Below are 21,387 nucleotides of genomic sequence, written 5' to 3' on the forward strand. Positions count from 1 at the left end.
CTCGCTCTTTCGTCACACGCCTCCAACCAATGACTGAGCGCATTTGAGTCACGTGACCAGCAGCGCAGTGGATTTGAATTGTTTGGCTGTATTCCTTCTTCTTACAGTTTGAATGCAGAAAAAAAGATTTGTGAATTTGTAGACAAAATTCAGGTTTGTAGTTTTTTTACTTGGGTGAATTGTTTATTTAGAGCGAGTCTTGTGAGCCACTGAAACAACCAAACATCCGTGTTAAAATACAGTTAAAGCTGCTTTAGTTCATTTAACCGATTAGCAATTTGGCTAGCGTCAAGTGTAGCACGAGTGTTCGTGTTTAATTCCGTCTTCACGTTGTTTGTCTGCGTGTTAGCTTATGTACACTGCCCTTATAGTTAATTTGAGAGTAGACTGTATTTTCTCCACATCTGATCTAGAGCATTTTTCCCAGAGAAAGGAGCCAACATCGGGATGGACTGTCGAGCTAGCAGCGGTACGTTAACTGTGACAGACCCCCTGCGTGTGTTGTGTTCAGTGTTCATGTGTGTATTTAGCTGTTTTATGAACCGTATTTGTGTCTCTGAACAGATCTGTTCTTTTTGGCCGATGAAAAGTTTGACTTCGACGTTTCTCTCTCACCTGCCAGGTAGGAAATGCCATGCTCTCTGTTAATCAGTCTCAGATTCTGTGAGTACTATTGGGGCTTTGCTCAGCAATACTCTTGCTGGTGCTAATACTGTTATTTATTGCAAACTTCCAGTGTACAGTGATGCATGTTTCATGATTATTCAGATGAAAATATCAACAGACTTCCATGTCCCTTACCATCTAATTAGGTCAATCCCTACAGTTATATGGGGAAATGTCTTAATAATTCTTTTCATGTTTATTCTGCTGATAAAAATCAATTAATTGTTGTCTATATAATCTCCCAAAATAGTTCAAATGTTTATTACAGCTTATCCAACCCCAGTACAATGTATTTTAAAACAATTTTTTCCAACCAGGTCTTCAACCTAAAGTAGGAAAAAGCATTTCCAAAAAGAGACTGCACCGTCAACGCCATAAGGATTTTCTAAGCAAAGCTGAAAAAAGCAGAAATGTCGCTTCCTTATTTACTGGTTAGGCAAACGTCAAAGATATTTAAAAAGTCATATACAATTAATAGTGCCCTTTATAAGCTGAACGTTTTGAAGTTTGAACAGTGTTTCTAGCTGAAAGTAGTTGGACACCAAAAAAATCACGATAATGACTAGAAATTCTTTTTTTAAATGAAATGCACTGTGATTGCTTTGCTGGAAGGAAATGACTTTCTAAGCAAAGCTAAACTGTTTTTGCCGAGAGTTTTGCTTTTGCTAAAATGGCTCAAACAATAAGCACAATTTAAGGTTCACTGTTTCGCCTTGTAGATGTGGCATAAAAATCCTGGAAACTGTAGAAATTTAATAGCTGAGTGCGAAGTTTAAGTCAAACACCTGATGAAACGTAGAAATTTCTAAACTACTATGAACATTTCAAAACCTCAAGTTAAAGTTGAAATCTCAGTAGGAAATCTCTCATCTCAATGCGGAAAAAGTTTCTACCAATTGTCCAGTCAGCGAACCTGGACCTATTACTGCAGGTAGACTAAAACCACAAACTCATTTTACCATTTAGATGGTGTTTTAAAAAGCGCTGAGCCTGATCAAAAGACCTGATTCAGCTGTGTCTGTTACCATGACAACGACTGCTGAGTCACTCACATTCAAATGCAGGCTGCTCTGAAACTTCTGTGTTGCTACACTAGACCCCTATAGAGCAGTCACAAAAGTGACAAGATGAAATTTACTTCTGAGGTTTTTAAAGTCCGTCAAAAAATAGTCAGTTGTCCATATGAACACTGAAACAGTTTTTTCTTGCTCTCGTCATATTTTCTGTTTATATTTGCCATTAACGTAATTTGAGACACAATCTTTCTCAACCTAAATGAATATATTCCAAATCTAAAAACTCCAAACTCCATTTTTCCATTACTGTGTGCTGTTCTTATCATATGTGACATTAGTGATGTCTCTGCTCTGCAGCTCCACGGGTGAGGATGACGAAGATGAAGTGTTTGTCGGTCCCGTCAGCCACAAGGAGAGGTGTGTCTCTGTTAATGCAGCATCCCAACATATGGACGTTGGTGGTGGCGTGCGGGTGAGCTGGAGCCCCCTCACCGGAGATCAGCTGGAGGCTGTGTGTCAGGAAGCCCACAAACTAGCCTCCCAGCTGCAGAGCGGAGAGCCGAAGTGTTTGCACCACAAGGAGACGGAGGCCACCAACACCACGACAGACAAGGAAGAGTTCATACAGGATGCGGAGGACAAACTGGGCATGTTCAGTCAGACTGCCAGTGCCCTCAGCCCCATCAAACGGCAGACTTTCTGTGTGCAGGAGAGTCCCATGAAGCAGCTGCCACCCGCTATTCAACAACGCCTTCTTAGAGGAAGCAGCACGAGCATTGCTTTATCCAACCGGCCCGCTGCCACCAACACAGCTCCATCCACCCGCTCCTCTGCCAGAGTCAGCACCTCGAGCCCTATGGCTCTCACAAAGGGTCAATCCAGGATGATGCTGCGAGGGAAATCCTCGCTGGCTGTTGGTGTCGTGCTGCCGAGCAAGCCAGCTGCCCCGACAACTTTATGTTCAGCCAACAAAAGTAAAGTGGAGAAACCAAAACTGCAACCGCCAAGCAAAGTAGGAGAGATGGTTTTTATTTATTTTACATTTTATCTGATACGTGACTGATCTGTGACAGCAGATCTTGTGTAGAACGTCTCTACTGTAGGAACAATGTAACCTGTTACCTTTTTAATCCATGGAAGGTTCTTGTGTTTATTTACCAAATGGGGGGGAAAAGGTGACATAGGTAATGTAGAGCAGGTGTAGGACAAAAAGTGGAAAGAAGTTAGACACTTTGCACTTTCTGCAAACAGAGTGCTAACATCAGAGAAGACCAGACTACGGGATGAACAGATGCTACTTTAAGAGAAAATAAATATGAGGTAGAGCTTATGTGCACTGTTCTTTCCTGCCACACTGGTGAGAAATGTGATTAAAAATAGTAACTTGCTCCCAAAACGGTTAATAAAACCATCGCATAGACATCCAGTGTCCAGCTAAATGCATCCTATTGTATTAATGCTGTGCAGAAACCTCAGCATTGTATGTGTTCACATCACCTGTCCTTTTTATTTATTTATTTATTTATTTTTTTTGTCTTCCCTCTTTTAGGCTGTTGGGGGGTGGAGACGGAGCCCAATATCTCGTCCAACCAGCAGAGCAGAGTCGTATGAAGATCTTCTCTCCGATTCAACAAGTGTGGCCTCCGATATCAGTGATTCCTCCCTCAACTCCAGTCTGCTGGGGAAACGCACACTGGCTCCACCCACCAAGGTAAGACACCCATCACCTGTCTTTTTTTTTTTTTAAGGCCATACAGCTCCACTTGTTGGACAAAGTCCAACACTGTGCTGTCTGAAACTGTTAGAGCATGTGTTTGCTGATTACATTACTTTTGGATAATAAATACTAGAGTGGGTTAAGTGCCACAGCAAACAAAATCCTTAGTCTTTTGATTCACATTCTCTCTTTAAAAAAAAGGAAATTGTGGTTTTATACACACTTTTTCTAATGACAGTCTTGGCGAACCAGCTTAAAGATTCCAAAATCAACAAGAATGTTTCCTTCTCATTCAGAGTGTTATGAGGAACCGGTCAGGTGTGAAAGCTCCATCAATTCAGAGCAGGAGGGTGACAGACAGGAAGACCACATCCTCATCTTCGTCCTCAGTGTCTAGCTTCAACTCCAGCATGTCTCTGTCTCCTGCTAAAGGTAGGATAACAGCTAAGAGATTGTTGCCTACATGAACTTAACAAGTATCCACCCTAAATGCTTCCAATGCATATGCGATGGTAATAATCCAGCTCATCCAGTCAGAGTGTTGTCTCCCCTCAGGTAAATTCAACTCTTCTCTGAACCGGAGTATGAGCAGCTCCACTGGTCCTGCACCCAGCAGTATCAGCAGACCATCCTGTGCCAGCAGGTCTCGCCGCTCCACCGTCTACACTGCCACAGGTCCAGCTTCCACCACGACTGGTCGTCGCTCGCTCTCTGCCCAGGCCAGGAAGTTATCTGAGGTGGAGCGCTCTAAAGCCTCTAGGTCCACACCGCTGAAGAAAGCTGAGGTGACCCCCGTGCAGCCGACGCCCCCTAAGAGAGTTTTGGCGAGAACCACCTCCATTCCCCCCACAGCTTCAGTCCGGCTGCAGGGTGGGTTGAAGGCCAAAACCAAACCTGAGGCCCTGGTTGCACCGACACCCAGTGGAGGAGTCCAAGGTGTCCGCCATGGAGATGGTAATTTACATCACTAATCTCTGAATTGTCAATTCAATTAAATCATTTTTTTCGATTAAGTGTGTTTTGGAAGCTGTTTGCTGTGGAAGCTGTAAAACCGTTTTGTCATTGTCCGTATAAATTTGTTTGGTTGATTAACAAGTTGTTCAATGTGCAGTGTATGTAATTGTTTCACATTGTGAAACCTTATAACTAATAGACGGTCTGCTGCGATTAAGAGAAATTGGAAATGTTTTTCTCTTTCTTTTTAAATAGACTAGCCCCCGAGTACACAATTAATTTTTGTGTGGCTTGATTTTAGCCTGTAAACAATTGTTTTACTGAACAAATTCGGGGTCAGATCAAAGTTTTCAGCTGCTGTAGTTGATTCTTTGAATACCTGTTTGTGCTTTGTCACCAGACAAAGAAATTTCAAAGATGTTGAAGCCAAAGAGACTGATGTCAGTGAGCAGCATGGACAGGTAGATGTTAAATCTGAAGTTGGTTTACTTTGGCTAAATTCAAACCAATCAGATATTTGAAGTGATCACTAAACCCTCTCTCTTGCAGTTTCCCTCAGAAGCCTTCTGTTTGTCCAACGACACCCTCTGCTGGCGACTGCAGGTTGCTGCAGGTAAAAGCGCAGCGTCCCTCTGCCCTACCGACCCCAGTGAGGCGCAAGATGTCTTCCATCCCCACACCCACAAGCCAGAGCCGGTCCCCTAGACTGCTGCCTACCTCTGACTCTGACCCTGCCCCCAGCTCCAGCAGGAGAGGGAACAGCTGCAGGTGACATACTTTTAAAATGCTGTCAACCAATAGGAAAGTTTCTCTAAGGGCCTTCTGCGGCACATCAACTGCTCTTTACCATGACAGATGTGTCCAGCTCCATACACATCATAAACACGTGAATAAGCCTGGTAGAATTTGGGGAGGGTTTGGTCAGGAAGGGCGTCCAGCCTAAAAACTGTTCCAAATCAACATGCCGACTAATGAGGCGACCCTGAACTCGCAGGCTAAGCCAAAAGGACAAAAAAAAAAAACCTCTCCTGACTCCACGTGCAGGCTTGGACTTTCACCAAGCTTGTTATGTTTGTATGGCCATGGGAGATACTTGCATTACAGCACATATGCAAACACAGATATACAATAAATCTGCATTATTGCCAACTGGACTGCGGTACAGTCAGCAGTGAATTATGGGATACATTCAGCACTTGGTGTGATGTGGGACTCACGTGTCTTCACTTTACTTCTCTTTTCCCCGTAGGGATTAGGCACAGAGTCTAACAAAAACGTTCCACAGATATAAAATGTGTAAAATACATGGTCTTGTGACTGTTGAGATTTATTATTGTGGTGTTTTTGTGTAGCCCTGTCCCTGCAAACACACAGAAGGTGGAGAGCACTGATGCCCCTGAGGTTCGGCCTTTCTGCCTGGAAGATGTAGAGGTGACGGAGCTTTCTGCTGCCCCGCCCTGCAGCTCTGCACAGTCCGAACAGTCGGAGAGCAAAGATCCTGAAGCACTGAGTCAGGACCAGTCAGTACCCAGAGGAAACCTGATTGAACTGGAGACCGGAGAGGAGAGCGACAGCAAGACACAGGAGGTGGAGGGTCACACCCATTATAACTCAATCTAGACTTAAGTTTGTGTGGCAAATATTATTTATGTGCTGGATTTGGTAAATGTAAGAATCTTAAGAGTAAGAGAGGTTTTGGTTTGTTGGATTACCAGGCGAGCCTTTACGTGTTCAGTTCAGATTGATGTTACAAATGATTCCAAGCGAAAAGTCTTAAAGTAACAGTTCTTTTGTCTTAAGGTGGCTTTTCGTCATCTTGGAGATTATGATCTGTGTTTTGCAAACACATGTAATTGCCAGACTTTCTAAGTTTTGGTCCTGGTGATGTGTAAGATCTAAAGTCACTTGTTTCTTTGTAGTTTAAAGCTTTGTTGCACTTTTATCAGATTGAAACTACAGGTTCATGTTGAGTTTTATTCCGTCCTTTCCAGTGTGATTAGGGAAACACGACCTTCATCATTCTGACCTTCTCTCTCATTAGGTTCTCCTGTTAGGTCTTCCAGCTCCCACTCTACCGCTTCAAGAAAAACTGCTCATCGACCTGAACAACACCCCTGACCTGATCCGGACCAGCAGCAAGCCGTGCACTACCACTCAGGTAACTTACACCTCAGCTGGTTAAGTCCACAGAATTAGAGTTAAAGCAATATTACGAAACATTATTACAACTTCTGTTCATGAAGATGTGATAAATCTCTAAAAGAATGTGACCTGCTATTACTGTAAAGAAAATAGAATTTAAGCTATTTTTTTCCAAACCATGTCACACTGGACCCTAAACGGCAGCTATAATGGATATATATTTATAAAAACCATGTATCAAATGAAAGTGAGAGCTCTGGCTTGTAATAATCACCGGAATGCACAACACCTCGTGTGTGTGTGTGTGTGGTTTTGGTCACTTTGGCCACTCGAATGCTTGGCAAACAGCAGGTAGACAGAGGTAAAGATGGGGAGATACACCGAGTCTGTGCTTTATTTCTCATTATACATACAAGGTGTAAAATGAAATTGCGTCAGATGGAGGGTTAGTCCTGAGCCACTCCGACTGACACTATGGGCCGACCTGACCTGACCTGATCCCTAACACACGTTTATAGGTTTACATGTATATATGGTGCTACGCTGCATCTGGAATTTTAGATTCCTGCAAGCTATTTGCTCAAGGGATTAATAAAGTTCTTTTGTCATTGCTCAAAGCAGCATATGTAAATATGCATCAAAACGTGTCGGGTGGGAGCTTTAAATGAAACCTAATGTTTTCAACCGGTTTGTTTTTGTGTCATCAGCTAATTGATCTGAGCTCCCCACTCATCAAATGGAGTCCAGAAGATAAGAAGGAAAACAGTGCTCCCCTCATCAACCTGTCATTCTGATCTGGATCGTCCCTGCAGTAAACTGGACTCAGCAGGTCTTTAGATATTCTAATAGTTCTTGTCTACAAATTCTTTACTGAGAATCGGATTTGAAAATATTTGGAGATAGTTCTGCACCTGATTGTATCATTGTTTTAATTGTCTTGCTGCTCGTATTAATGTCTGAATAAATGTTGCTGTCACTACTATAAATGATGCTTCTTGCATTTATAGTGTTGAACATGAAAAGGGACCAATATTTGTGTAATGGATGAACATAGAAGCACAACTTGCATACAGTTAACACCATGTGGAAACAGTAAAAAAGCTAGTTTCTCTTTTACAGGAACTCACTGATCGAACTTTGAATTTGCTCAGTACAACTCACAATGTAGCCAAACCTTTTTGGATCCTCTCAGCAGCTGTAACATTAGAGCCAAACTGGTGGTTTTAAGGCTGTGATGATTTCACACTATTGTCTTTAGACACAGGTTAAAGCTCTGGACTAACGGCTTAAAAAAAACAAGTCATTTTAGTGGTCGAAGGTCACTATGACTTCACATTTGTTAAGTCCTTCTATCTTGTATGTTTGAATGCAATATCACAGTTAACGGCTTATGGAATTTCTTAATTTGATACAAATGTTCACTTGGACTTGAACTGATTAGATTGTGGTGCCTAAGTTCACACGTCCCTTCCTGTGAACACATTATCAAAGAAACACCTTGATGGAATTTCTTCGAGTTTGGCACCAGCTTCCACCAGGACTTAAGGGTAAACTATAGAGATAACGTGTGTTTAAAATAAAAATGAAAAAAAAAGTCATATTATTGTGACTAATTTAGTCACTGTTTAGAATACAGTTTTCTGTATTCTCATGGTAACGTGCCAAAGAAACATGAAAGTTGTTATATTTCTAGTCTTGTTAGGCTTTTCATTCACTTAATGTGTTCCCTTGCCCAGTACCCCAACCACAAACATCCCAACCAAATGCCTAATGAAACCTAAAACCAAGTCTTAATCCTCAAACAGTCCTTCAAACTTCAAACTGAACCGTAAAGATGTCCTTGCTCTGTCTGCTTAAAAAAAAAAACGCAAGAACAAGTGCACACGGTCTCTTTTGCATTTAAGTGCTTCAAGTACATAAACACGAATGAAAAGAGCAAAGACAAATGACAGTGAATACACAAAGACATGGAGCCGTATGAACCTGATACTAAACCTCTAAAAGGTTTTGGTGCTGGGTGTTGTGAAATGAAACGATATGCATCATTACAAAAAACAATTGATGTTGGTCTTTTTAACTCCTTTCCATACAGCACTAATGCACTTGTGCTTCCAAAGAAGTCATTTAATTAAAAAAACAACCTGCTCTAGTCAATAACAGGTCAACGTCCTGGGCCACAGATGACGTCCTATCAAGCAAACCAGGTTCGCTAAATGAGTAAAGTCCCCTGAAAAATGAGTTTCTCCTAAAATCATTTGCTCATGTCCCTTTTTCAGATGGACAGTATTCAATATTGGATTTGTCTAGAGATGGAATGTTGCTCCTCTCTTAAATAGTTCCCACTGTTTCCCTGCTGTTTAGCAGAGACTATTTTAATGACTGCGAAGATGTGAAACTTGGAACCGGACGAAATGTCATCACTGTCGAAACAAATTCAAAGGGATCCTGGTCTTTCAGCTCCCACATTCACCACACAACCTTTTTCACCTGTTTCTGGAAAGTAGAATCGTAGAATGTTTTTAAAATAACATTTTTGTGCGTGAGATTCTTCTGAATCATTGCTGGAGTCAAAGAATTCTAGTCTGGAGGAGATAAAAGCATTGATGATCATCTCTTGACCCAACGTTAGCTCTGAACCTAAGTTACATGTTTCTTTTTGATATTTTTAGATAATGCGCATAGACTGGATGAGAGACTCTTAATGCTGAACATGTAAAATGTGTAATTATAACTAGTTCTGAGTTAAATGAGTTGATGTATTTTCTTCCAATGCTTTTCCCGCTGTTAAATTGCAGTTAATATATATAACTACATATAAAAAGTCTGATTTATTTTGGCATTTTTGGTAATTTCTCATCTTAAAAAAATTACAGCCTGAATCTTACCCTGTAGTTAAACCATATGCACAGGTTAGTATTTGGTAATAATCGTAATAGTACATATAAATACATATAAACTGGGAACTTGGTAATTACACTTTATTGTGTAACTAAGTGATATCTAATCTAAAATTACAATATACACTCAGGCATAATGTTATGATCACCTGTATAATTTAATGCTGCCATGACTTTATTTAAAATGAATGAGGGGGCCAAAACATTAGAACCACCTCTTCTTATAATGCACAAGTACAACTCCACTACTGACTTTGACCTTTGACCAGAATTTTCCACTTTCTGACAGTTTCAACCTAAAGACTGAGAAATTATAACGTTGTAAAAGTAGAATTCATGGCGGAGCAAAACTGAAAAATGTCCAAACCCTGTACAGGGGAAAGATGCAGCACTGTGTCCAACCCAGGAGAGCAGCCTATGTCCTACCACAGGACTTCAAAACAAGGTGAAGGCATCATCAGCGACATCATCAGTGGCTACTGCAAGCTTTGGTTATATATGCATCCATTTTTATCAGCAGATTTATGTTCCATGTTCTCCCAGTGTCTGTGGTGTCTCCAGGTGCTGGGACATGCAAAGATCTGCAGGCCAGAGGGACTGGAAATTGCATATTGCTAATTAGTGAGCACGAGTGCTTATCTCTGTCTCTGCCCTGTGGTAGAATTGTCACCTGTGAAGGTTGAACATGGTCTTGTATCCAGTGTGAGCTGGGATAGAACCTGACAGCCTTTAATCTTTTACAAGCAGAAAAAGGAATTGATTGATCAGTGCAACATTAAACTATGCAGCACAGGTTTGAAAAACCCTACTCAGCCCTCAGTGGTCCCAGTGATTTCTGATCAGTGACATGGCCCCATGTCCGTTATACAGAATTAAACTAAGTCTGTATGTCTGCATGTGTCAGCCCTGTGATCCACTGTCGGCCTGTCACCGGTGTATCCTGCCTTTTGGATAATGACGCCTGGGTTTGACTGCAGCACCCCGCAGCCCTAGACTGTAGAAGCAGGCTGGTGATGGAGCTACTGTGGAATTATTTTGAGAAACATTTTCTGTGGAATTATGTTTTTATCAGCTCATTAGTGGAATGTAGAATTCAATAAATCGATCTCTGGACTGGGTAATATTTGGACCACCGGACACGAGTAAGATCGCCTCAGGGGCCAGTATAGTAAAAATGTAATGTTGGCTATGAATATTAAAGTAATGCGATACAACTGTTGCTTTACTTTGCAACATCACTTGTGCTGCATAAAAAAACTGCTAATACAAGATCTTCATTACGCTCTTTACTAAAACAGCAAAAACAATATATAAAATTGTAAAAAATCATTTGGGATCCTTAACAACATCTAGTACAAAAAGGAAATACCTCACAGATACCCAGCCTTCCTAACTCCATTGGCCAGTCATTCCAGGATTCTGCTGACTTTTCCTGAAATTGTTGTGACCTTGAATGTCAGGTTTTGCAGCAGCTTTTCTGAAAAGTGGTGATGGAAGTATTGTCTTTCAAAACTAGCTAATAAATAAATACATCAAAATCTACCACATGCACATGAAGGTATGGGACAATGAAACTAATGCACACAAAGTAGTGCTTCTACCTCCGCTCTTGTACGTCACCCTATGTTCCTGCCTCTTCTGGAAGAAAGTGTTCACTACAGACATTTCCATCCTCTTTGCAAATTCAACCACCATCTGTCCTTCTGTGTTCCTGTCCTGAACACCAAACGTGCCCATCACAGTCTCATCACCTCTGTTCCTTCACCTACATGACCATTGAACCCTGCTCCTAAGCATCTAGCCTTGCTACCTTTCCACCTGGTCTCCTGGACACACAGTATGTCCACCTTCCTTCTCTGCATCATGTCGATCAACTCTCTAGCCTTCCCTGTCATAGTCCCAACATTCAAAGTCCCTACTGTCAGTCCTACATTCTTAGCTTTCCTCTTCTCTCTCTGCCTACGAACACACCTTCCTCCTCTTCTTCTTCGTCTTCGACCAACAGTAGTCCAATTTCCACCGGTCCCCTGTAGGTCAACAGCACTGGTGGCGGTCGCTGTTAATCTGGGCCCCGACCGATCCGGTATGGGAGTCATTGTCATGAGTCGCATTTTTAATTTGGCACGTGTTTTACGTCAGATGACCTTCCTGAAACGACCCTCTGCATTTATCCAGACTTAGGACTGACACAAGAAGACACTGGCTTGTGTCCCCTTGTGTTTGCATTAGCAGGTATAATAAGGTGATGCAGACGTTTCTCTTCCCAGAAATGTCTGAAGTGTCGCTTTGTCCAGTCGCTTCTACATTACTACATTATGCTGATGCTTCAGGTCTTTGTTTGAATCTATTCGACATTCAGAGCTTTCAGTGTATTTCAGTAGAAAGCCCGAGGCTTTAATATTTGACAGCTAAAAGAATGACATAGTATATAAAGATGTCTCATAGGGAAGTGGACAGGGTGTTGGAGGCTACAACAAGACACAGCAATTTTCTGCTCGAGTGTGAGACACTGTGCACTTTGTTGATGATCTTACAGAGTGAAAAACAATTAAACTAAACTGGATCCTCTTAATGTGAAAGTGGCTCTAAGCTTCTATCTGAGCTCCATCTCCAAAGTTTAGAGATGGGAGGTCAATATGACTATTTTAGTATTTTGTTATTAATTCAATGTATTGTGTATTGGCCTGTGGCTCAGTGGTGATCAGAGCATTGGGTTGGGATACAGAAGGCAGCAGGTTCGAACCCCACCCACCAGGTGTGGCCCCACCCAGCCACCGAGGGCCCCCTTGGTGCCGGTCCTAAGCCCAGATAAAATGAGAGGGTTCTGGCAGGAAGGGCATCCGGCGTAAAAACTCGTGCCAAATCAAGGAGCGGAACACAGTCCGCTGTGGTGATCTGTGTATTGTGTATTGGTGAAAACTACGGTCCCTCGACAGCTCGCACACTCAAGAAAACAAAAGACAAAACACAAGCAAGTTGAAAAAACACCACTGAGGGAAACGCTCCAAAAGCTACAAAGAAGTGGAAATGGCGCCGCGAGCAACTAAACTGTCCGTCACTTATTAGTGTCCCCCTGAAACATTGTGGACTACTGTCACAGCAATGTTTCCAGGGGACTGTTAAAAGTGACGGACATTTAGATTAGTAAATGTATAAATGTATTTTTAGTTGGTCCTGGAGCCATTTCCACAATGTTTTTTTGTGCTTTTGCAGCAACTTTTGCAATTTGCTTGTATTCTTTCTTAATGCTGCGCTTTTTTTGATGAAGTAGTTTTTTAAAATTTGCTTGTGTTTTCTCAAATCGACAGTTGCCTAAACTTCAGGGAACGAGGAACAGGATGAGTGAGTAGGATGCATCCTCTGAGAAATCTGGTTGTTCATCAGTTTCAACTAAATTGATCGTTCTAAGCTTATTGAATATTTTGTGTTGGTTATGTGATGAGCTTTAAGGCGTTTTTTATAAGTAGCAGTGAAAAACACGTGCATACATTAGTCACATTGAAATATATGTTAGTACAGTAAAAAATCTGACTGACAAGCAGTAAAACAGCTGCTGGTGGCAACACGGGCACCTCACCCACAGCTTAAACACATCCATATGGGGGATGGATCTAAACCAACTACCACTGACAGGACGATGAATATCACACTCCATGTAAACATACACAAACAATTATTAATACCTAGACATGGTGAGGAAATGCTGCACGCTTCATTCGTATTTCCAAACTCGAACCTGCCATTTAGGACATTCCTGAGGCTCAAGTTATAGGTCTGACATCTTGATAGAAAACCAGTGATGCTGTCTCTGACTGAAGCATGAACCTGACACCCAGCATCACCCTGCACCACTACATTCCCAGCATTACCCAGACAACATCATCCCCGCATCCCCCCCATTTCTGTCACTCAAACCCTTCGTCGCCATTCCCCTCAAAGTCCTGCTGTGTGACCCGCCAAATGCTTATGGCTCTGATAACACCTTTAACTGATTACCGAGTGTGAGGTGATCATTTGTGAGGAGTTAACAAGGTGCTCGACCACTTAGAAACTTTTTAAACGTAGACCGTTTTTGCCCTGTGTTAATATAATCTAACATTTCTTTCACTGACTTTTTTAGTTCAGTGAAACTAGTTTTCTTACACCTGGCCTGGTGCCTAATTCGAGGATCCAATCTGTTCCTGTACATCACACATATATTAATATTATTAAATATTCAAAATCATGTCTACAATCAAATGCCTCTAATGGGAGAAGATGTCAGCTAAATCATCTCTAATAAAATTAGGCTAAAGCACAGATTACTCAGACAGCTGGGACCACGTCACACGTTTACTGGCAGTAAGAAAGGTCGACTAAGTGGCAAAGCGAATTGACTAGCGTTAGCAATGTGCATCTGTAGCAAAAAGAAAAAATGCAGGTAATGCGTTATTAAATATATATTTTGGGTCGAGTCATTTAAACCAATGGTGGTAAAACATAGCCATTATGCTCAACATGTCTCCGAAATACGACTGGCACGATAAACAACCAATAAGACCAGGAAAAAAACAGCAGCAGAATAAAAGACACCAACAACGCAAACATTTCTTTTTCCAAAAACAAACAAAAAAAGAAAATTTGTGTAAAGCAAGATAACCAGTGGAAATCAGCAGGTGGTAGGTAGTAACAAATGTTTCATTCAGGCAGAAGGCAGCTGCGACCGGCACAGTGGTGGAGTGGTCAGCCCCGCCTCCTCACACCTGAAGGTCATGGGTTTGCAGCCTTTCCGTGTGTAGTTTGCATGTTCTCCCCCTGCTTGGGTCGGTTTCCTCCCAGAGTCCAAAGATGCATGTTAGGACATGATTGTTGACTTTGGGAAGTCTTAGATAAAGTCTTGATGGTAAACTGTACTTTGTTTTAATGTCTGTGAAGCTATTATGATTTGTTTTATCGCAGTTTTATTCAAATTAAAAATCAGTTTGTATTGCGCTGTGGTGTGTAAACCTCAGCTCGTCCAGCAAAAACCGACTTGAGTAAGTCAGTGCAGCCGTCTGAAAAGCATTTGTGCATATAGGCCGAGGTTATTCTGGCTTGTCCAGATCCCCCTGTGTTTACGGGTTTGAGAAACATCCGTCTGGTCGTCATGTTATGGTTCCTTTTCCAAGCACCAGGAAGATTTGATCTGTCCTTGCTTCAGTGGCTGCAGGACTGTTAAACTCGGATTATAACAGTATTCTACATTTTGACTGGTCTCACCTTGGTTCGTGGTTTGCTGCAAATCCAATTAACTGATGTTGGGTTAATTGGTGACTCTAAATTGCCTGTAGGTGTGAATGTGTGTGAATGCTCGTCTGTCTGTGTTGGATGGAGATGGATGATGGATGATCGATGGAGAAAGGTGGTGGACTAAAGCCTAAATGTGGCAGAAATGAAAAATCCCGAATCCTTTGTGGAACAGCCATATTTATTAATATGTTATAATTTTCACCACCTCTGTAAACGCAATATTTGACACTAGCTCAGTGTTAAACCACCTTTGTAGTTTCCTAGTTGCGGTGAGATTTGTTTAGGTGAAAAAAAGGTTCCGCTAAATTCTCTCTCAGATTAAAATTAGGCAGTTTATACTTTTATAAGTCAGTCTTAGTGTGTCGTGATCTGTCCTTGAACTTTATTTGTCATGTTTCACTAGCTTCACTTCCTGCCCCAGACTTTTATTTTGTAGCCACTCTTTCCTGTTCTATAGTGATCACACACTTGATTTTCACCTCTTCCCCTCCCTATTTAGAACCTGTCCCACCAGCTCCCCTCAACCTTAACCTCCTTATCATGAACCTCTTTCCCATTGCACACCTGAAACTTGATAAGACTTGAGCGCTTTCAGGGGGCAGGTGGGACGGGCACAACTCCCTCCTGTCCAGGAACCCTAACGTGCTTCCGAATCGGCCAATGAGTGGCCTGTTCAGGCTTTTGTCCCTGAACCCGCCTCTGGTTTGGCCGACAGGCCTAAACCTGCTCCTGGTTCTAGGCTGTGTTTCTGTTCCAGTTCCTGCCTCCCGCTCTGTTGTTCCATAGCTGAGATTCATGTTTATTGCCCAGTTGCTGAGTTTCTATAAATATTCTATTCCTTAGTTTTCTCTAGCCCTGGTTTATGTATTAATCCTTATATCCATAGTCTTAGGTTCATCCTTCACATTGTTCACATCAATTCCCTATTCAGATCCTTGACTTTGTCAGTTCTGCCCTTGTTTAGACCCTTAGTCTGTGTGACTATGTCTGCATTAGATTTTCTTCTTGACATGTACCTAAGTCCTCTGTAATCGTGCCAGTTTTATCCTCCTTAAGGGAGTGAGTTTTGGTTATCTGTTAATAAAGTTTATGTTCTCGCTCTTGGGTCCACTCGTAATACAAAACCTGACACAGTGGTCATAATGTCACATTGTTCACATGGAAAATATGCCTCCACTGGCTACCTGAAATTGTGACCTCATATTTTTTATAGCAAGTGTTAATTTGAGAGGCCCCTCCTCAGCCAGAGAAAGGTCTGGACGTCTGAAAGGAGCTTGGATCAGCAGTCTAAGTTGAAATGCTAACCAGGTCATCCAGTGATTATGTGGTATTAATAGACGGCAGAAATTGGAGCTTGTTCAGCACTTTATTTAGAATAATAAAGTCATATCAAAGTTTCACTGGTGCTTTCTCTCTTTTGAGTCTTGTTTTTGAACTTGCAGGACACTGGACGTGTCCTGCAAGTTCAAAACCTCTGGTTTTTGTTATTTCTGAAAAACAAAGGTGGGTTTTTGGTTGTTTTTTGTTTTTTTTGCTGCATGGCAATGCAAGAATATTTGGATACATTTTTGGAAATGTTGTAGATCAGAAAGGTTCAATTTCTGAGCTTCTGACTTCTGGCTTTTAGAGTTGATGATCACAAAACTTCTCAGAACTTCTTGTTGAAAATGGGCTGCGTACTCATCTTCTCTTCTGCTTGGTCCATTTTTCACATTCAGGTAAGAGTAAATGAAAAGCTGTTCCTGTTATGTTGTCTGCTGGACTTTGCTCATATGTTACACTTCAGTTATTTTCAACTTGGTTTCTATGGCTTTAGTTTTGGGTGTAAATTTACATTAATGCCTTTAAACTTTCCTCTGATATATATGTTATATAAAAATATGTGTCTATGAAAATTAGCCTTGTCCTGTGTTCAGAGGTGTTGGGCACAAGGTTGGATGAGGTGTGACGCTCTGCTGCTGGTTTCTTCTGGGAAAATCCACAGCTGAAATCTAAGTGGAGGTGACGGCAGGGAGATGTTTGTGCCAACTGTATCTGTGCTTCCTGACAGAGTGAATGGCTGTAATTCGTGATGAGATGTTTGCGTATTCGATGTAGAATATTTCACACTTGGAGGCTGACTTTTGTTAACTCCACATGTTCCTGGAACATCAAATGATCACGCTGCAGTTCAGGTCTGACAAAAATTGGTTTTGATTCAAACCTAGATTTTTGTGGTGTAAACACAATGAGTGTACTTTGATTCCTGGAGGAGCATCAGTTTTTTTGTGGTTAATGTGTTGGCACCTGAGTGCCAGGATTTGCCAGGAACTACAAGAACATCCACCAAACGCAGGAATTACTCTGCTGTTCCACTACATTTACCAGCTCTGTCTTCTTCCGGTTGACTGTTAGAACTCTGATGGTTTTATAGCAAATGTGAGGCACCGTCATCCTTTTCCTCCCATTTATAGTGTCCCAACAGCACCAAGCAGACTCCTAAAATGTTTTCAGGCTCCTCCTCGACAACAGGGGGAATTTGGCAGAGGATGATGATATTTCAGGAGCTTGTGGGGCGATTGGTCTGAGGTTCCTGCATTTCCATAAAGAGGAGATCCATATCGATATCCGAGCCCTCGTATAAATACAACCCGGGGATGATTTCTTCCCACTCCAGCTGTCCACTGCTGCCCTTCTCCTTGTTTTTCTGTCTCGTCGAGGTGAGACCTGTTTCCCTTTCTTCCTGCTCCCCATTCTGCCTCTGTGCATGGGAAATCAATGCTGCTTGGAGTGTGTTACATTCTGTTTGGGGAGACCTGTTGGTTAAGTGCTAAGGTGATGAAGTCTGTTAACGAGCATAGGAAACAGGATCCAGGCTGAAGTAGAGGACTGATTACTGCAGGATGAGGATTGTGTGGATTTTAATGTGCTGAGGTACTGTGGCATGATACTGATTTATTTGGTTTTGGCATTAACAGAAAACGTACTTATACATGTGAAAGTGTTGTTTTTGAAGCGTACACCTTAAGGATTTTAGAAGGTTGGGTTTTTCATTTAACTAAAGTTTCTTACAATATTCCAGTGTGATGAGGTTTCGTGTTCTACAGCTGGATCAGTTTGTATCTGGCGGGGATTGTTTTAGTTTGGCTTTTTGAGCAGTGTTGTGCAACAACATTGATCGTGACTTCAAAAACTGGAGTTACTCTTCTTATTTTAGGAAGTTTGTAGCAATTCAGGCCAATCAATTTCTGGAGGTTTGGCTGGAAAGTTAAAAGTCAAAGGCAAAAATCTTTTACAGTGTAGGGTCATTTCAAATGGTGGATTTGATTTGATTTGATTTGAAGAGTTATGACATTTGTTTACAGGTCTTTTCTGGACTTTTCTAGATCTTCGATCTGGTAAATGACATTTTAAATCATAAATCAATTTGAACTTTAGTTGATTTCAGATTTTGTTTGACATCATGTTGAACAAAGGTGCATTTGTTGACTCTTTAAGCATGACGCAGAGATAAAAGCTTGGAAATATTTTTAGTTAAACTAACTTGAAACCTGATTCTGAGCCTGGGTGACTTGTTTGCACTGATTTGTTTTTGCAGTATGAGGGTTTGCGTCCTGAGGCCTGTTACTGGCAGCTGAAACGCTGCCTCAGCACATTCTGCTGCAGGGATTCTTCCGCCGCGAAGACGTTGAAGTGTTAAGTCCTGCGTGGATATTCAGTTTAGGGCATCTGTAAAGGAGATTATCGAAAGCGTCAGCTGCCGCACTTGAACCAGACTCCAAACTTAGCTCTGTCACCACTCAGCCGCTCATCAACCATCTGAGTAGAAGATCACGTTTCACACGGAGGAGGCTCTCTGATATTTAAGCAGATGATTCTTAATGTAAAGTTTTTCTCTTTTTTTTTCTCAGGTTGTGAAAGAAAAAGAAAGAAACCGCCAACATGTCCGAGTAAGTATCGCTTCTCCATTATTGATGCATCATTTTTATTTTACTACTATAAAAAAAGAGGTGTAGTGTCATTTTATATGGTCAAATCTTTATACAGTACCAGTTACAAATGTTCAGCTGTTTCCTGACAGTCCTTGTTTGTGTTGTTCTTCACAGAAAAAAAATGTCTTCGAGCCGCAGGCATCATCTGAAGGTTGGTTTGTTGTCTGTCTGTACAGCCATTATTAGTTCATATACTCAATATTAGATTTTTTTAAAGAGCTTTCTGATCAGCAATCAGTCCTATTTTATCATATCATCATAAAGAAAGAATAGAAAACAAGTTCCCCAACCAAAAACCACCTGAATGACCCTACAGGGACAAATAATACCTACGATGAGACACAAAGCACCCAAAGAGACACAAAGTGATGCTAAGGAGACAGAATGGAGACGAAACAGCTGGAAAGGGACGAAAACAGCCATTAGAGCAACGCAATTCATACAGCGACTCACATTAATGCAGAGACTCAATACAATCACAAGGACACAAAAACAGCAACAAGTGACACTGGACCAAAGGTTTACAGTGTTTGCTGCCTCATCTTTAACCAGACAAAATCCATTTATTTCCTTTTTCCTGTCAGGTTTCCTGTCAGTCACATAAACCATCGTACTTCCTGAGAATATTTAAATCAGTGACCTGTAAAATCAATGCGTTTTTTTAGGTTCTTTTTGAAAGTGTGGCAGTCGAACACACAGTCATGTGTCTTTGCTGTGGTCTATGTGTAGCTGTGTATTTGACCTGGCGCTGGACAAATCTCCACGGCAGCTGTCACAGTTTAAAGCTCTGCAGCGCCACCTGTGGCTCAAATCTGTCAAACACACGCTGAGTTTCACAGTTGGCTCATGTTAATTGCTGCTGCTGCTGCTTGAAACTCAAGTCTTTAGCTCCTGTCAGGATTCTTTAGTTGTGTTCTGCCTCAGTTCAGTTCTGCTTTTATACACTTAAACATTACGACCACCTGTACAATTGACTGTTTTGGCCCAAAACATTAGAACCACTCTTTGTATAATGCACTGCAGTACGACTCCACTACCCATTTCAACCCCAGTAATAAACAGAAAGTAGAATTATCACCTTTTTGACAGTTTCAACCTAAAAACTCAGAAATTATAATATAATAAAAGCAGGATTCAGATGATCTGCTGGATTGGATTGTATCCGATTGTCAGCTTTTAACTTTGAATTACCTTTAACTATGGAACAATTTGCTGATAAATAAAAAATACATTTGACCTGTAGCCTTTGCTGCCTCAGTCCATCAACTATTCATTCATTTCGGAGCTAACTGTTAATAGCAGTGTCTGTGTTCGTGGCCCATGATGCACGAATGAAAAACACTGTTCATTAATGTCCAAACAGAATCTCTGGGTACTTTTGTCCCACCCTGCAGAGAGAAACAAGATTTTAAAGAATGTGATTTTACATCAAAAACCTCTTTTCACCATCTCTTTGCATGAATTATTGGGAATAGTTGTGAAAGCCCCAGTTCACATGTAGAGACCTTGAAATTCTGAAACCTGGTGAACTAAACAGTAAACATGACTTTTTTGAGTTGTGTTCTTCCTTTCATCCACATTTCTTCTGGCCTGCAGAGTGTGATGCTGCAGATCGCGGCAACCATGATTGAACAGGAGAAAAAGGACCTTGTTGTTGCCAAGCAGACCTACATGGCTGAACAGTGTCCTGCACCTAACCTGAGCGGAGACCAGGCCGCCCTCATGGTGAGACACAACGTTTGATATCCATCTAAAGTAAAACCCCCATCGTGGATGATTCCCTTTTTACAAGTAAATGTAAAAAATCCTGTGCTTGTTTAGGAAACCTGCAAAAAGCTGCACGCTCTCATCGACAAAGTGGATGAGGAGAGGTACGACCTGGAGAACAAAGTGGGCAAGTCTGACAAAGAGGTACATCAGCTGCTGGGCTGTTCTCCAAATGACTAGAATTATGTCAAACCAGCACGACTTTGCGGTGCCACGGAACTTTCTAGACTATTTGGCGTATTACAATGGGAATTATCTGGTATCATGTGAACGGGAACATGCTGGATTGTTTGTTTCAGTGTGGTCTGGTTACGGCACACGGGTTTTAGGCCGAGCTTTATTTTGCATCAGTTAGAAAAGAACCAGCGGTAAATAGAAACGCGTGTGTTGCTTATTATATCAAAGCGTCACACAGCAGCTTTAAGCTGAAGCACTGCTCTGCTCTTTGATTTCACCTTCAAACTGCTTGGTCGCTCTCAGATCGATGACCTGAAGATGAAAGTGATCGAGCTGGCTGGAGTCAAGAAGCCCGCTTTGAAGAGAGTGCGCATGTCCGCCGACGCCATGCTGAAGGCTCTGCTGGGCACCAAACATACAGTCAACATGGACCTGAGGGCCAACTTGAAGCAGGTGAAGAAGGAGGTCAAAGAGGAGGTGAGTCTTCACAGGAGGGCAGATAATAAGAGTTTGAATAGCGTGAAAAGCTTTGACGCCTGTTGACTGGGAACTGTTTGTGTGCTGCAGCCGGAGTCTATCGGCGACTGGCGTAAGAACATTGAGGACAAGGCTGACAGAAAGAAGATGTTCGAGGCCGCCTAACTCCGCTCTCGGCTGTTAGCACTTTTTATGGCATTTTTCATCAAATTGCAACAACTTTTCTTTCATTAAATCTGTAACTTTCCGCTTCCTCTGTTATTGTACATTTGTATAGCGAGTGGTTTAGATGGAACTTTTATTTTGTGATGCCACTTTCTGTTTCCCTTTGTGCC

General features: G+C 41.7%; 2 protein-coding genes across 3 annotated transcripts; both read left to right on the top strand.

Annotated features, from left to right (window-relative positions):
• The first annotated feature begins 54 nt into the window (after window positions 1–54).
• On the top strand, window positions 55–7,489 carry gtse1 (G-2 and S-phase expressed 1). 2 transcript variants are annotated; one of them, XM_067493838.1, is made up of 12 exons: window positions 55–153; window positions 414–469; window positions 565–622; window positions 2,040–2,694; window positions 3,232–3,393; window positions 3,696–3,831; window positions 3,955–4,353; window positions 4,754–4,814; window positions 4,903–5,121; window positions 5,706–5,940; window positions 6,395–6,511; window positions 7,203–7,489. In XM_067493838.1, the coding sequence occupies exons 2-12, from the start codon at window positions 448–450 to the stop codon at window positions 7,287–7,289; spliced, it is 2,151 nt and encodes a 716-aa protein (XP_067349939.1). In that variant the 5' UTR covers window positions 55–153; window positions 414–447; the 3' UTR covers window positions 7,290–7,489. The 2 variants fall into 2 exon arrangements, with proteins under 2 accessions (XP_067349939.1, XP_067349940.1); XM_067493839.1 differs by having other exon boundaries at window positions 68–153; window positions 428–469.
• Window positions 7,490–16,062: 8,573 nt separating this feature from the next.
• On the top strand, window positions 16,063–21,299 carry LOC137108721 (troponin I, fast skeletal muscle-like). The gene is made up of 9 exons (XM_067493684.1): window positions 16,063–16,163; window positions 16,288–16,378; window positions 17,154–17,359; window positions 18,551–18,589; window positions 18,746–18,782; window positions 20,228–20,356; window positions 20,453–20,542; window positions 20,879–21,052; window positions 21,143–21,299. The coding sequence occupies exons 4-9, from the start codon at window positions 18,582–18,584 to the stop codon at window positions 21,215–21,217; spliced, it is 513 nt and encodes a 170-aa protein (XP_067349785.1). The 5' UTR covers window positions 16,063–16,163; window positions 16,288–16,378; window positions 17,154–17,359; window positions 18,551–18,581; the 3' UTR covers window positions 21,218–21,299.
• The last annotated feature ends 88 nt before the right edge of the window (window positions 21,300–21,387 follow it).

This window comes from Channa argus, chromosome 23, assembly GCF_033026475.1.
Source record: "Channa argus isolate prfri chromosome 23, Channa argus male v1.0, whole genome shotgun sequence".
NCBI classification, from domain to species: Eukaryota; Metazoa; Chordata; class Actinopteri; order Anabantiformes; family Channidae; genus Channa; species Channa argus.

What these genes read in the sequence shown, in the direction of transcription:
- gtse1 (XM_067493838.1), top strand. Translation starts at nt 448, where the DNA reads ATGGACTGTCGAGCTAGCAGCG. An exon ending in GTTTCTCTCTCACCTGCCAG is followed by an intron (nt 623 to 2,039) that starts GTAGGAAATGCC and finishes TCTGCTCTGCAG; the next exon opens with CTCCACGGGTGAGGATGACG. An exon ending in AGGTGTCCGCCATGGAGATG is followed by an intron (nt 4,354 to 4,753) that starts GTAATTTACATC and finishes CTTTGTCACCAG; the next exon opens with ACAAAGAAATTTCAAAGATG.
- LOC137108721 (XM_067493684.1), top strand. An exon ending in GCCGCAGGCATCATCTGAAG is followed by an intron (nt 18,783 to 20,227) that starts GTTGGTTTGTTG and finishes TCTGGCCTGCAG; the next exon opens with AGTGTGATGCTGCAGATCGC. An exon ending in GAGACCAGGCCGCCCTCATG is followed by an intron (nt 20,357 to 20,452) that starts GTGAGACACAAC and finishes GTGCTTGTTTAG; the next exon opens with GAAACCTGCAAAAAGCTGCA.